The sequence below is a fragment of the Eubalaena glacialis genome, chromosome 20 (genome assembly GCF_028564815.1).
Source record: "Eubalaena glacialis isolate mEubGla1 chromosome 20, mEubGla1.1.hap2.+ XY, whole genome shotgun sequence".
NCBI lineage: Eukaryota > Metazoa > Chordata > Mammalia > Artiodactyla > Balaenidae > Eubalaena > Eubalaena glacialis.
This window is the reverse complement of record NC_083735.1, coordinates 34649563-34664783: the sequence shown is the minus strand read 5'-3', so window position 1 is coordinate 34664783 and position 15221 is coordinate 34649563. Positions and strand designations below refer to the sequence as shown.

Genomic DNA, 15221 nt, shown 5'->3' with positions numbered 1-15221 from the left:
CCTAACTCATCAGAATGTTATTGACACTAAACTTATAGAGCAAAGAAGCAAATGACAGGAAAACCAGTTGGTGACAAGGTTGTATAAAAAAACATAGAACCGTCTAGACAGCATCCTGTGTTCAGTATTCGTTCTTCTCATTCTCAGACAGCTAATCTCTAGTCCTGGAGGGTGATTCCTAAACTCAGAAGGACGAGGCACTAGAAGTCAGACAAAACCAAATTAGTCCTGTTCTCTGTGAGGCACACTTTACCAGGACTCCTGTTCTAGAATGTTTTCTGGTAACAAGGTTAAGCCCTGACGCGCTAGAGATCTCGGTGAATCAGAATACACTGATCGGGACCTGGCAGGCGCTTTGCCTACAGCTGCAGCTAAGGAGACGTGTGTTCGCTCCCCTCAGGACCGGGGCTGGGAAAAGATGCACTACAAAGATGCACTAGGCACATCACAGTTTTCTGTCGCCTCTCGGTGCCGTCTGCCCAACACCCCCGTCCTGCTTCTCCTCCCGTTCCTGCACAAGAAGAGATGTAGGGTGTCAGGAAATGGGCTGACTCATCTGACATCAGATTGAGTCCTTTTTATTTGCCCTTTTGGTTGGCCTCAGTCTCTGATATTGGGAACGACCATGTTATGTTTGGGAAGGTTTTCATTTCACAGTGGACACTTGGGCTGCAGTGGACTCTGGTGATTAAAGGTCCGGTGTGAGTGGCTGCCTGATAGCTCTTTGTTTTCCACAATCCTTTGACTAGAAAAAGAAATCAGAGTGTGTTTTAAACATGCTGCCCCGCGAGGGTCAGGGGTCCCTTCGCTTTGGGCTGTGTCTCTGGTGGCATGTGTTCACACTTGGCTTCAGAGGTAGGCTTTATTTCTGCTTGTTCTCGTATTCCCTTTTTAGCTACACGTATTTCCTAGTTTTATTTTCCTCCTTTTCTAGTTGTGCTCGACTAGGCAGAGATGAGATATGCTATGGATAAATACGTAGTGTCGGCACAGGAATTACTCCTCTTATAGCTGCTAATTAATCTATTCATTTTTAGTTGGTTGGCTTAACATGTAAAATGAGATTTCGGGGGGTTGGGGTGGGGAGGACAAGGAAACATTGTAAACCGTATTTTATTTTATTTTGCCGATGAAAAATAGGCAAAAATAACAGTGGTACAGTTTTCTATCCATCTCCGCTATGGATGTATTCAACTTCTTTACCTGTATTTAATTTTTTTTTCAAAACTGTGGTTTATTAGCTGATACTATTCCTCAGTCTATGAACCCTTCCATTTTGTAGGTAATCATCTTCATTTTGGGAAATGTGTCCTAAGAGTAAGATCATTCATTTTCAAAGTTAAGGCTTAGAAACGGACAGCTGCTGCTCTGTCCATGTCCACAAAGCCACATTTCCACGTGCTGTCGTCTTTGCAGGGACTTGCTTGTCAAGACTCAAGGAGGGTTTATCTGAAATGTCTCAAAGGAAAAGAAAAACCTCAAAGGAGGAAAATGGGTAACAGGAGGATTTTTAAATTATCTGTTTTATGTAGAAATATTTCTATCTTTATTAATTATGATGGCAGACAATGATGTTTTACAACTAAAATTGTTCTTTTCTGCTGAAATCTCAGTGTTTCCAAATGCATCTGTCAAACAACACTTTTTATTTAGTAATATAACAGCTATCCTTTCCTTTATTTTTGCCTAATGAGTTGTTCAGGCCCTTAAATTTTTTTTCTTTCAGGGTATAAATCCCTTTGGGAAATTTATAGAATAGTATTTCAGGTATTAAATTTGAATTCTATAAGGAAAAATAGAGAGGGGGCCTTAATGAGATGAATTATGTCAAATGAAGGCTAGTAACCTATATTTGATGCATTCTTGGGAAAATACAAAGAGATATGCATTACATTATTGTCTAAAATTTAATGACTGAAAGTGCTATTGTTTAAGAACTTTGGGGATTCTATAAAAAATATTTTAAGTAAATTTTCCTTAGAAACTTTGCACTCTCACACATCTCCAAGAATTGAAATTCAAAGTTGATTTTAAAAAGGAGGAGGGCTTAAGACCTTAATGAAATTACTAGTTATTTAAGTTTGATTGAAGAAGGTTCCCCAGCTACACACCCTGCTGGTTGTAGAAACAAGAGACCAGTCAGATCAGTATTTTGACAAGAAAGGGCAGGACTTTTCTTTAATCACCGGATCAGTAAGACGGTGAGTTCTGTTCAGTGACATAAGTGAACATCTCAAGCCTGTGTCTATCTATCCCTTTACACTGTGCTGCCATAGACTTTCGAAGTGCTCTTACCAACATCATTTTGTTTGCTAGCGCACTAGTCCTGAGATGCCAGTATTACTCTTTTCATCTCCGTGGTGAAGGTGAGCAGCCTGGCCAGGAGGGGCAGGTGCAGTGGTGCTGGGGGAAGCTGGTGTCCCGCACCCGCCTTCCCAGGATGGAAGCCCCTGGAACCTCCCCACCAGCCGGCATCCTTTCTGCTTCTCTAACCCCTCTGTATGGTGCCGCAGGATGTGCAGGCTCTGCGTCCGAGGAGAGGCTCTTTCACAAACTGTTTGCTCGTTATAACCAGTTCATCAGGCCCGTGGAAAACGTTTCCGACCCGGTCACTGTGCATTTTGAAGTGGCCATCACGCAGCTGGCCAACGTGGTAAGCGCAGGGGGTGCACCACGAGGCCTCGGAGGCCCCAACTCTGAGAGGTCCAAGCAATTCCCACTCACTGCACTGGGTAAATAAAGGGATTTTTGAACACAAACAGACACAAATCTACAGAGTGCTGCCCTTCAAAGCCAGCCCGTTGGGAGGGATCCACTGTCCCCAGGGTTGCTGTCATTATTCCCCTTAAGGCGATGTTTTTCTGGAAATGCTCTCAGAACCAGTTTATGAGACAAAGAGGCGAAGGGGGAATACAAAGGGAGCCAACTTCATTGTGCACCTATTATGCACCAGTGTCCACACTTAGTGGCTGTCATCTGCATTTTACAGCTGGGGAGAGGAAATCTCAGGTAAGAAACTTTCCCAACGTCAGACAATTACAGATGGTGGCACTGGGGTTCAATCAGCGCTGTTCACCCCCAAAGCTCATGCTCTTCTGACTCCGTATAAGAAGAATTGCTTTAAGTCTCCTTTGTTCTAGAAGAAAGAGAAACTTCACCTTGTTTCACACAGGGTTCCATCCAGCCCTGAAAAACTGATGGGAATTTGGAGGTCTTAGTTTAATTTATTGCTACCCTGTTTAAGGGGCAAGGAGGACTAGAGTTCTTTCTTTTGAATAATCTTCACACCCTAGATGCTGGGAGAGGAGGTGTGGGACCTGATACCCTAACAGAGGTCAGGGTTCTGGGCTCCAAGGCATGGCAGGGCGCAGGCTGGCCTGAGGCACTGGACTCGGACCAAATTCCAGGAATAGGCAGGCTCAGGACGTAAGGGGTAAGGGACGTCAGGAGCATCTCTGAGACAATGGTGCACAGACCGAGGGAGCAGCCCAGGCCCTGGACGGGGGCCGGTGGGGCCTCCTTCCTCTCAGCTTTGCCTGGAGAAACAATGGTGGCTCCAGGTGCACCTGGGGGAAGACCTCAGTTATGGATATGGAGTCCGGGCTCACCATGTTTCTCCGGTCCGTGCTTCCCAGCGGACTGGGCTGACCCTGACCTGGTCCTCTAGCTTCTGGCCCAAGCTGGAAGTGTGTATATGCTGATAAATACTGATTTTTAAAAAAAGTAAGCCAGATGTTTTATCTCACTTAGATGGGCCCACTCATTCCTTTAATAAACATTTATTTAGTACCTATTCTAATCCCACCTCCCCTTTCCCTTCAAATAGCTTGGCACTGGTTACTGGTCTCCTACCAGGCTGGAAGCCACACTTGGTATGAATTGGGCTGTTATGAATGGAGAACTGGACTGAGTTTCCCCTAAAGTTTGTGATGCAGCATCACTTCAAATCCATGATCTATACACCCTTTCAGGACATTGTTCTGAAGATGGTGGGTGGAGGATTGCTGAATACAGATTTTGGTATTTGCATTTGGCTGCTATCAGAGATTGAAAAACACACACATGCTCTCTCAGCTTATATAAAACAAGTTTATTTCTTTCTTATGTAATAGAAACCTAAAGGTTAACAGCCCAGGTTAATACCAGGTGGCTTTGTGGTAGTGGTTGCATCACGGTGTTTGGTTGCCCAGGTTGTGCACTGCACAACTCCTGAGGATGTTAATCACATGAGCTATGATGCTAAAAGCATAAACTGTGACAGGGACCAAGGTTCCTTCTATCTTTCTATGTCACCATCCTTAGCATGTGATTTCTTCCCTCAGTGTTGCCTTGTGGTCCAGGATAACTGCTGATTTTCCCTCATTATATTCACATTCTTGGCAAGAAGCAGGAGGAAGAGAGAAAGGGGCACATACCAGACATCTGTGACTTCCTTAAGGAGTTTTATTAGAAGTCCTACTGACAGCTTCTGCTTCCTAGCTCATTGACCACCCCTAGCTGCAAGAGAGTCTTGAGAAATGTAGTTTTTTAATTGAAATGTTATTTATTGAAATAATCATAGATTCACTTGCAGTAAGAAATAATAGAGCCCTTGTATACTTTCTTTGACCAATGGCAACAACTACTGTGTCTTTCATTTCTAAAATTTTGTCCTTTCAAGAGAGCTATACATAAATGGAATCACACAGTATGTAACCTTGTGGACTGGCTTTTCCACTCAGCATAATTCTTTAGAGATTCATCCAAGTTGTTGCTTGTATCAGTAGTTCATTTCTTCTTTTTTTTCTTCCAGTTTTATTGAGATATATTTGACATACAACATGTATAAGTAAGGTGTGCAGAATAGTGATTTGACTTACATACATCATGCAGTGGTTGCCGCAATAAGTTTGGTGGGTCATTTCTTCTTATTGTGAGTAGTATGCCATGGTATTGATGGAGCACACTTTGACCTTTCACTGGCTGAAGAACATTTTGGCTGATTCCAGTTTTGGTCTTTTACAAATAAAGCTGCTATGAACATTTGCGTACAGGTTTTTGGGTGAACATTAATCGTTATTTCTCTGGGATAAATGCCCAGGGGTGCAATTCCTGGGTCATGTGGTAGTTGTGTGTTAGTTTTAAAAGAAACTGCCAAAATGCTTTCCAGAATGGCTGTACCCTTTTACATTCCTACCAGCAATATGTGAGTGATCCAGTTTATCTACAGCTTTGCCAGTATTTGGTATTGTCACTGTTTTTTATTTGAGTTATATTAGGTATGAAACGATATCTTATTGTGGTTTTAATTTGCATTTCCCTAATGATTATTGATATAAAACCTCTTTTCATGTGCTTATTTGCAATCTGCATATCCTTTAAGGTGAAATATTTGCTCACGTCCTTAAGCCCATTTTCTAATTGGATTGTTTGTTTTCACTATTTAGTGTTGAGAGTTCTGGCTATATTCTAGATACAAGTGCTTTGCCAGTTTTGTGGTTTGCAAATATTTTATCCCAGTTTGTAGCTTATCTTTTCTTCCTCTTCACATGGGCTTTCACGTGAAGTTTTTAATTTTGATGCGATCCAATTTATCAATTTTTCCTTTTATATGTTGTGCTTTTGGCATCAAGCCTAGTAATTCTTTGCCTTATCCCAGACCCTAGAGGTTTTCTCCTATGTTTTTCTAAAAGTTTTATTTATGTCTTATGTTTAAGACTATGATCCATTTTGAGTTAATTTTTATGTAAGATATGAGACCTAGATTTTTGTTTTTTAGACCTGTGGGTGTCCAGTTGCTCCAGCACTATTTGTTGAAAAGGCAATCCTTTTCCAACTGAATTGGTTTTGCACCTTTGTGAAAAATCAGTTGAACATATTTGTGTGGGCCTATTTCTAGGTCCTCTATGCTGTTTCATTGATCAGTGTGACTCTCCCTCCACCAACACTGCACTATCTTGATGACTGTAGCTGTAGAGTAAGACTTAATATTGGCTACAGTGATTCCTGCCACTTTGTTCTTCTTTGTCAAGGTTGTCTTAGCTATTCTGAGGCCTATGCTTAGAATAAGCTGCCTATGTCCACAAAAAGCCTTGCCCTGACTTTGGTAGGAACTGCATTAAACCTGCAGGTCAGTCTGGGGAGAAGTGACGTCTTTACTCTGTTGAGTCTTCCAGTCCGTGAATGCGGGATGTTTCTGCATTTATTTAGCTCTTCTTCCTTCAGGATCTTGTGATTTTCAGTATACAGATCCCATTGTATTGTTATGTGTATACGTAAGTATTTTGTTTTATCTGGGGGTGACTGAAAATAGTATTATGCTTTTAATTTTGGTTTCTCCATGCTCATTGTTAGTATATAGAATTCTAAGACTTTTGTGTTTTGATCTTGTATCCTGAGATCTTGTTGAACTCACTTAGTTTCAGCATTTTTATAGATTCCATGGGATTTTCTTTGTAGGCAACCTTATAATCTGCAAATAGAGATAGTTTTATTTCTTCCTTTCCAGTCTATGCCTTTTCCCCCTTTTTCTTGCTTCATTGCAGTGGCTAGAACTTCCAGTACTATGCTGAATAAGAGTGGTGACAACAGACATCCTTGACCTGTTCCCAATCTTAAGGAAAAAGCATTCAGTCTTTCACCATTTGGTATAAAGTTAGGTGTATATGTTTTGTAGATTCTCAAGTTGAGGAAATTTCCCTTTATTCCTAGTTTCACAGAGTTTTTAATCATGAATTGATGTTGAATTTTGTCAAAAGCTTTTTCTCCATCAATTGATATGATCACATGGTTTTTCTTCTTTAGTTTCTTGATATGGTAAATTACATTGATTAATTTTTGAATGTTGAACCAGCCTTGCATCCCACTTAGTCATGGTGTATAACTTTTTATACATTGTTGGATTCAGTTTGCTAATATTTTGTTAATGATTTTTGCATCTAAGTTCATGAGAGATATTGATCTGTAATTTTCTTTTTTCGTAATGTCTTGGTTTGGGTTTGTGTCAGGATAATATTAGCTTCACAAAAAGGATTTGGAGTTGTATCCTCCTCTTCTATTTTCTGGAAGAGATTGTGGAAAGTTGGTATTGATTTTTCTTTACATATTTGGTAGAATTCTTCAGGGAAGCCTACTGGGCCTGGAGATTTCTTTTCCAGGAGCTTTTTAATTATAAACTCAATTCTTAAATGGCTATAGGGTATTCAGACTGTCTATTTATATCACTTTTCAGATTATTTTCCCTTATTGTTTATTACAAAATATTAAGTATATTTCCCTGTGCTATACAGTAGGTCCTTGTTAGTTAGTTTGTGGTTTTTGAGGAATGGGCTCATTTCTTTTAAGTTGCCAAATTTATGATAAAATTAAAGTTGCTCATGGTATTATCTAACTTTTTAATGGCTATAGGATCTGTAGTGATAGCTCCTGTTTCATTCCTGATATTGGTGATTTGTATCTTCTCTCTTTTTATTTTTGTCAATCTTGCTAAAGGTTTGTCAATTTTGTTGTTTTTCCCCCAAAGAATCAGCTTTTTGTTTCATTGATATTCTTTATTGTTTTCCTTTTCAACTTTATTGATTTCTGTTTTATCTTTATTTTTCCTTCCTTGTACTTGCTTTGGGTTTATTTTGTGCTTGTTTTTCTAATTTCTTGAGGTAGAAACTTGTGTTATTGACTTGAGACTTTTTCTCGTTTCTAATGTAAGCATTTAGCTATAAATTTTCTTCTCAGCACTTTTTTTAGCTATGTCCCTCATATTTTGATATATTGTGTTTTGTTCCCATTCAGCTCTATGTGTTTTAAAGAATTTCCTTTGAGACATTCTCTTTGACCCATGGATTATTTAGAAGTTCAGTTTCCATGAGTTTAGAGATTTTCCTGTTGTCTTTTGGTTATTGATTTCTAGTTTGATTCCATTATGGTCAGAAACACACTATGATTCCAATTCTTTTAAATTTGTTGAGGTTTGTTTTATGGTCTATGATAAGGATATGCTCTGTGTTGGTTAATATTATATGCATGCTTGAAAAAATGTGTATTCTGGTGTTTTTGAGTGGAGTATCTATATATGTCAATTAAATTCTGTTGGTTGATTATGCTGTTCAGATTTTCCCTATTTTTGCTGATTTCTGTTGAGTTTACTGAGTTCTGTTGTTTGCTGAGAGAGGAATATTGAAGTCTCTAACTGTAATTGGGGATTTGTCTGCTTCTTCTTTCAGCTCCATCAGTTTTTGTTCCATATAATTTGAGACTCTGCTGTTTGGTGCATATATGGTCAGGATCATTGTGTCTTCCTGGTGGATTGATCCTTCTTTCATTATGTAATGTCCCTCTTTGTCTTTAGTAATTTTTTTCCTCTGCATCTACTTTGTCCACTATTAATATAGCAATTCTTGTTGGTGTATTAGAGTCTACTTGTCCTCATGTGGGGCACCAGAAGTCCCTGTGGGCCATATTCATTGTTGTCACTGAGCCATGGTGAGGCCTGGGAGTGACTGTGATGCAGTACAGCCCAGATGCACAATTACCAACGCCCTTCTAGAAGACTATAGGCCGTCTGCTGCTGTTTGAGCCTCAGGCTTGGCCTTAGAGCACCAGAGAGCTCTACATGGAAGGGTGTTTGCTGCTGCATAGAATGAACTTGGCCACAAAGTTTAATGAGTGGATGATCTTCAGAGTAAGTGTATCTCCACTGTCCCCCTCATGGGGCCAGGACAAAGCCCCTGCCCAGTGCTTTTGATGGCCTGGCATATCTGACATGACAAACCTGAAGGCTCTCAAAATGTAGCCTGCCCGGCCTTTCTGGTCTCAGTCTCTGAGTCTGTTGCTGTTGCTCCAGAATCTAGTCCATTTGAAATTGTAACTCCAATCCTTTCGTTGAACCAGGTGTCAACTAATTTATTTTCCCAAGAAGGAGACGCGGGGTGATGGTCCCAGGAATGTGGGGTGGTACTGTGGGTCTCTGGCCTCCTTCAGCTGGGCTGTCTGATAGCAGTTCCCATGGCCATAGGTGCGGTCTGGCATTGGATGGAGAATGGGACTTTCCAGACCCGGTCCTGACCCATAAACTTGGCTGACACCTTTGAGGGTGTCCATCCACCATGAAGCAGGTCCACACCACGTGGAGCTTCACCAGGCTGCGGAAATATAGATGGGGAGACAGGAATACTGTCGGGATGATATCGCCAACTGATTTTAATTCTCAGAATACAACGTTCTAGTTCCCAGTGTGCACTAGCTCTCTAACCAGTGTATTAGTGGACAGAGAGGAAGCAGTCGCTGGAAGACGCTTATGACTCTTCCCTCCGAGACATTCCTGGACTGCTAGAGCTGGTCCATTCCTGACTGACAGCCAATGGATTTGTTGACATGGCCCCTGCTTGAATCTGCTGGGCGCAAGGTACGAGCAGAAGACACTGTCCTTAGACTTGGGAAACTGTAAAGTCATGAGTAAGTAATAGTCCATTTCTTTGCTTGCCCTGACCAATAGAAAACCGTGAATGTAACTCCTTTTGTTGACCTTTTAAAACCCTGGGGCTTATCATGACTTGACACAAATGCCTTTGAAGGAGGAAGCTGGTGAGGTGTCCAGGTAACGTTTTCTGGGGGGCATGGAGAACTGCAGAGCAGCAAACCAGAGTGGGCTGGTGTCCAGCCCTGGCCACAGCTTCCCCAGCCAGTGTGAGGTGCTCGCTCACTCTCGAAGGTGCTCATGTGTCTGGGGAAACAAGGTCGGTAAGTTTTGGGGACCCACTGCCGGCCACGCGGTGACCATCAACAGCCTCCAAGTGCTGCGCTGTGAGACTGCTGAAGCTTCTGGGTGTGTCTCCAGTAGCTGCTCCACTGCGAGGCAGTAGCTGATTAGGAGCACATTGTATTTGGGGTGTCATCCTGGAACGCTTTTATTCAAGAGACCCACGACTCTTTGCACGTCATTTAGGTACCTGCTTAAACCACCTCCTCAGACAAGCCTTCCTGGATCATCCTGTCTAAAAGAGACGTGTGTGCGTGTGTGTGCAGACACACACACACACACACCACTCAATCCCTCTTTATTTTCTTTCACGGGACTTATCACTATCTTACATTATACCATGTATCTATTATTGATTTTCTGTCTCCCCAGCTAATAGCTTCGGCACATGTAGGTAGGGATATTTTCCATCCTGATTACTTCTGTAGCCCCAGCATTTATAGAGCGCACAGTAGGTACTCAATAAATACTTGTTAATGAATGACTGAAGCAATCGGCAGTGGTTTGGGTGGGAGCAGTGCTCTGGGGAGTGGCAGGTTCCAGCTGGCAAACTCCATGGTGAGCTGAGGCTGACACCTTGAGGGGCAGTGGGGCTCAGGACTCAGAACCTAGAGGGTGCTGGGGCACAGCTGAGGAAGAAGATGGCAAAAACAATGATACCCATCACCATCTGTAGGACTTCCCCTCCCTCCCTCCCACTCTCTCTTCTCTCCCTTCTTTCCTTTTATGGGATCAGAAATCTTTATAGGCTGCAGTGGTCAGAAAGGCTTCACAGAAGTGGGACTTCAATCAGATTTGAAAGACAGTCATAAAGCCACATTTCAAAGTCAACAGGGTCGGGACCAGTGTGGAAATATTGTATTTTTGGCTTTTTATAAGTTGCCTTTTCAGTCTTCTTTTTTTCCCTCCGTTAGCATGAATAACTCAGATTGGCTATTTTTAGTTGTAATTTTTGCTCTAAGATTCTCTTCTATTAGCAAGTACATTTGAGGCTAAAAAATATTGTTTCTTCTTCCCAGGATGAAGTAAACCAGATCATGGAAACCAATCTGTGGCTACGTCACGTACGTGTCTATGTCACACGTTCTTCTCTTGGAATTGTGTCACACTTGTGTGTCAGTTTAACAACGTCCAATGGATAAAATCCACTAGCATTCCCTCTTTGCATCTCCAGCTTATGATAGAGCGTAAAATATTAACTAGCTCCAAAGCCCAAATTTCAATCTGGTAACAGCTGGCTGGGTGCAAGCTTCACGGTGCAGAACTGAGTGACAGAGTTCTCTCTGACTGTCCTTCGGTGGTTTCTGCTCTCAAGTCTCCTATTTTTGTCTGAGTCTCGAGCTCCAGAGCCAGATGCTTGCCCACTCTTTGATCCTGCTCTGGGTTAGATCCCACCGTCTGGTTTTATCAGTCAGACCATCTTGTTCTTCCTTCCTGTCTCAATCTTCTATGCAGATTTTGTAACAAACCCATCATCATACACTTGAATTCTCTTTTTAATATTAGCAATGGATTGCTACTAGACATCAAGCACAGTCCATGGAATATGGAAGCTGAGCCTATAAACTTGGCTAGCTAATTAATAATCAACAGATACTTATCTAATATCTATATTTGCCCAAAATCAGCTCAGCTACCTTGTTCCCCATGGATTTAATCTTCCAACTTTTGGTAGGAAACCAACTCTTTAAATAAGAAATTTTTCAAAAAGTTGTTGAACCAACATAGAATTAACATTGGAAGAAAGTCAAGAATTTTTTAAAACTGACTTCTATTCCCTTTAGATCTGGAATGATTATAAATTGCTCTGGGACCCAGTGGAATATGATGGCATTGAGACTCTTCGTGTTCCTGTGGAGAAGATCTGGAAGCCTGATATTGTTCTCTACAACAAGTATGGGCATCTGACAGCCAGTCTCTTTCCAAAGTTGCCTTTGGTACAGGCTGACCCAAAGCACAGGGGGTGTCACTAATGGTGTCTGATTTACTTTGCAGTGCTGTCGGCGACTTCCAAGTCAAAGGCAAGACAAAAGCTCTTCTTAAATACGATGGCATGATAACCTGGACTCCACCAGCCATTTTTAAGAGTTCCTGTCCTATGGATATCACTTTTTTCCCTTTCGATCATCAAAATTGTTCCCTGAAATTTGGTTCCTGGACCTATGACAAAGCTGAAATTGATCTTCTAATCATTGGCTGTAAAGTGGACATGAATGATTTTTGGGAAAACAGTGAATGGGAAATTGTCGATGTTTCTGGCTACAAGCATGACATAAAATACAACTGTTGTGAAGAGATATACACAGACATAACCTATTCTTTTTACATTAGAAGATTGCCGATGTTTTACACCATTAATCTGATCATCCCCTGTCTCTTTATTTCATTCCTAACTGTGTTGGTTTTCTACCTTCCTTCTGACTGTGGTGAAAAAGTGACGCTCTGCATTTCAGTTCTGCTTTCCCTGACAGTGTTTTTGCTGGTGATCACAGAAACCATCCCATCCACGTCTCTCGTGATCCCCTTGGTGGGCAAGTACCTGCTGTTCACCATGATCTTCGTCACTTTGTCCATCGTGGTGATGGTGTTTGTGTTGAACACCCACCATCGCACCCCGACCACACACACCATGCCCACGTGGGTGAAGGTAGTCTTCCTCCGGCTGTTACCCCAGATCCTGATGATGAGGAGGCCTCTGGACAAGAGGAAGGGGACAAGATACGACAAAAACCCCAAAGGCTTCTCTGGTAGGCCTGCCAAAGTCAAGTTCGATCATCGCAGAGAGCCCAAACTTCTTAAAGAATGCTGCCACTGTCGTAAGTCCGGTGAGATCGCCACCAGCAAGAGACGATTAAGTCATCAGCCTTTATAATGGATGACTGAAAATTTGGAGCCCTCACCTGAAGTCGAAGATGTAATTGATAGTGTTCAATTCATAGCAGAAAACATGAAGAACCAAAATGAAACAAAGGAGGTAAATGTATGGCTCTTCTAGCCTGTTCACCCGCAGCAGGCCTGGGGGCCCTGCATAGACATGTCAGATCTTCAGTGTGAGTTCTGTTTGCAAGACGGTCAGGGAGTGGTGCCCTAAGATCCAGCCCTGTGATGATGCAGTTATGGGTGAACTGCCCTGGGGAGGGGGTGGAGTAAGGTGTAGCCTCAGAGCAAATCTCTGCTCCAGAAATGTCAACTCAAGTAAAATCTGGTTAAAATAAACACTCAGGGCAAGCTTGGTTTATTAAACTGAGAGCCCCTGCATAAGGAAGGGTGGGAGAGGGAAAAGCCGGCTGAGGGGCAGGAGGAAAGCCTGCAGGGCCGCTCACAGTCTGGGAGCCTGGGAGGAAGGTGGCGTGAGCCTCCGGCAGCTCCAATCCCACTTGCTCCACTTGACGGGGATCCAGGTGCTGATTGAATGAACCTCAGGGATATTTTTAGCATCAACACAGTCTGCTTCTGCGGCCCAGAGCCTAACTATAGCAGCTCGGACCTCCCCATCCTCCAGAGAGAGAGAGCTCGAGAACTTTATGCCAATTTTCCATACCATCAGGATGACTAGCTGGGGGCCTCTGAAAACTCCTGCCGCCAGGGGTCTGGGTCTGACCTGATGGCAGTAGCCATCATCCTTATCTCCTAATGAAAGGACATTGCAGACCTGAAGTCCACCCATTGGTGCTGAGGCGGACACGGGCTGCATGTCACACAGGTCGGGGAGGGGGTACCTCAGGGGCAGGTGAGCCTAGGACCCCTCTCTGTGGTGACACCTTCGTCAAACTAGGGGACAGTTGCTGCTGACTTGATCACCACCAGGTAGGGCTCTTGGAGGTCGGGAACAGGAAGGACGTGAGAGGTGTAATGAACTCTCCCTGACCAGCGTGATCCCGAGTTCTAGAGGGCCACCTATGCCTGATGGGGGGCCCATCACATCGCACGTCCTACACCCCCTGCCTCAAACCCATTTCCCAGACTTGTCAAGAAGTCAGAATGTCCCGTGGTGCCCATGACAAGGGTGGATGAGAAGTGTCACCTGCCCTATCAGTAAACGAAGGATGTTGCACCCACCAAGCCATCAACCACTGCAGTCACCCCCAACTGTGCACCCTGAGGGGATTCAGGGTGGAGAAAAGAAGGATGCTGGCCCTAGATAGCTAAGTTGCATATCAAAGGAATGATTTCCATGAACCCAGACTCTTGCATCTTCCCATACATAGAAAAGCACTAAATTCCTTAACTTGAGATGTCTGGTTTTCTTTAATTAACAGTAATTTTTTTTAAACGTTTTTTAAATTGAAGTATAGTTGATTTACAATGTTGTACTAATTTCTGCTGCCTAGCAAAGTGACTCAGTTATACACATATATACATTTTTTTTTGGTATTCTTTTCCATTATGGTTTATCTCAGGAGATTGGATAGGGAGGAACACGATATGTAGGAGGTTTTGCAACAAAAACCAGGTGGTCGGAACATCAAAGGATTACTGTTGCCGTCAAATGCAACAAAATGCTCTGCAACAGTAATCTTTTGATGTTCCGGGCTACCTGGTCTTTGTTGCAAAACCCCCTCTATGCCCTGACTTTTCCCTTACCTCTTCAGGGCAGTCCCTCAGAGCGATCTGAGAGGCTGCCTCCCGGGCTTGAATTCCTCAGAAAATCCACTGAATAAAACATAATTCTCAACTGTTAGGTTGTGCATTTTTTTTTTCAGTCAACGCGAAAGTGGAGCTCTCCGAGCAGCTCTTTCTGGGGCGCTGCCTGCAGTCAGGGGAGGTCCTGTGCGCCCACATAAGCCTGCTCACCCTGCAGCCCGCTGTCCCAGGACTGATGGAGCGCACGCACCCACCCTCTGCAGACTAACGGAAGTTCTCTGTGTGCTACAGAGGAGACACGGGTTAACCAGAATCACAGGGATATTTGCTTTAAAATCGCCAGGAAATCTTCTGTGAAAAGGAAGCAGCTTACTTATGAGACAAAGCTCATCTCCCATGGTTTTGATTTTTTTTACAACTGCTTGACTTTTGTCTTTCAGGTGCAGGACGACTGGAAATACGTGGCCATGGTGGTGGACAGGCTGTTCCTGTGGGTGTTTATGATCGTCTGCGTGTTTGGAACTGCGGGGCTGTTTCTCCAGCCACTCCTGCGGAACACAGGACATTCGTAAGATGGATTTTCCCTTTAGCTTCAGAAACTTACAAGACACTGTGTTTGTTCCATGTTTCCCCCACCACAAGGAAAGGGATAGAAAGCTTCGCACCAAGTCCCCATCTAGATGGAAAAAGAGGACTTTATTGCCAATCAGGAGCCTGGATGCCCTCCCTTGGGGCACAGAGGAGTACTTTATGATCCCAGTGTCTGGGATCTGACACTGGAGCCCGGAGCTGGCAGCACCTGCAGGCTTCTCTTGTCTGTACACGTTTGGCTTCCGGGGCCGTGACCGACCCACAGAACGGCAAACCGTGGGATCAAAGTCAAGCCACGCTAAGTGGTTCTTTT

At 43.2% G+C, this 15221-nt stretch overlaps 1 protein-coding gene across 1 annotated transcript; it reads left to right on the top strand.

Moving 5' to 3' along the window:
* The first annotated feature begins 776 nt into the window (after nucleotides 1–776).
* On the top strand, nucleotides 777–14889 carry CHRNA6 (cholinergic receptor nicotinic alpha 6 subunit). Its single transcript, XM_061177280.1, is given in 6 exon segments — nucleotides 777–855; nucleotides 2514–2653; nucleotides 10753–10797; nucleotides 11518–11627; nucleotides 11729–12707; nucleotides 14758–14889. Coding segments are annotated over 6 exon segments (1485 nt in total).
* The last annotated feature ends 332 nt before the right edge of the window (nucleotides 14890–15221 follow it).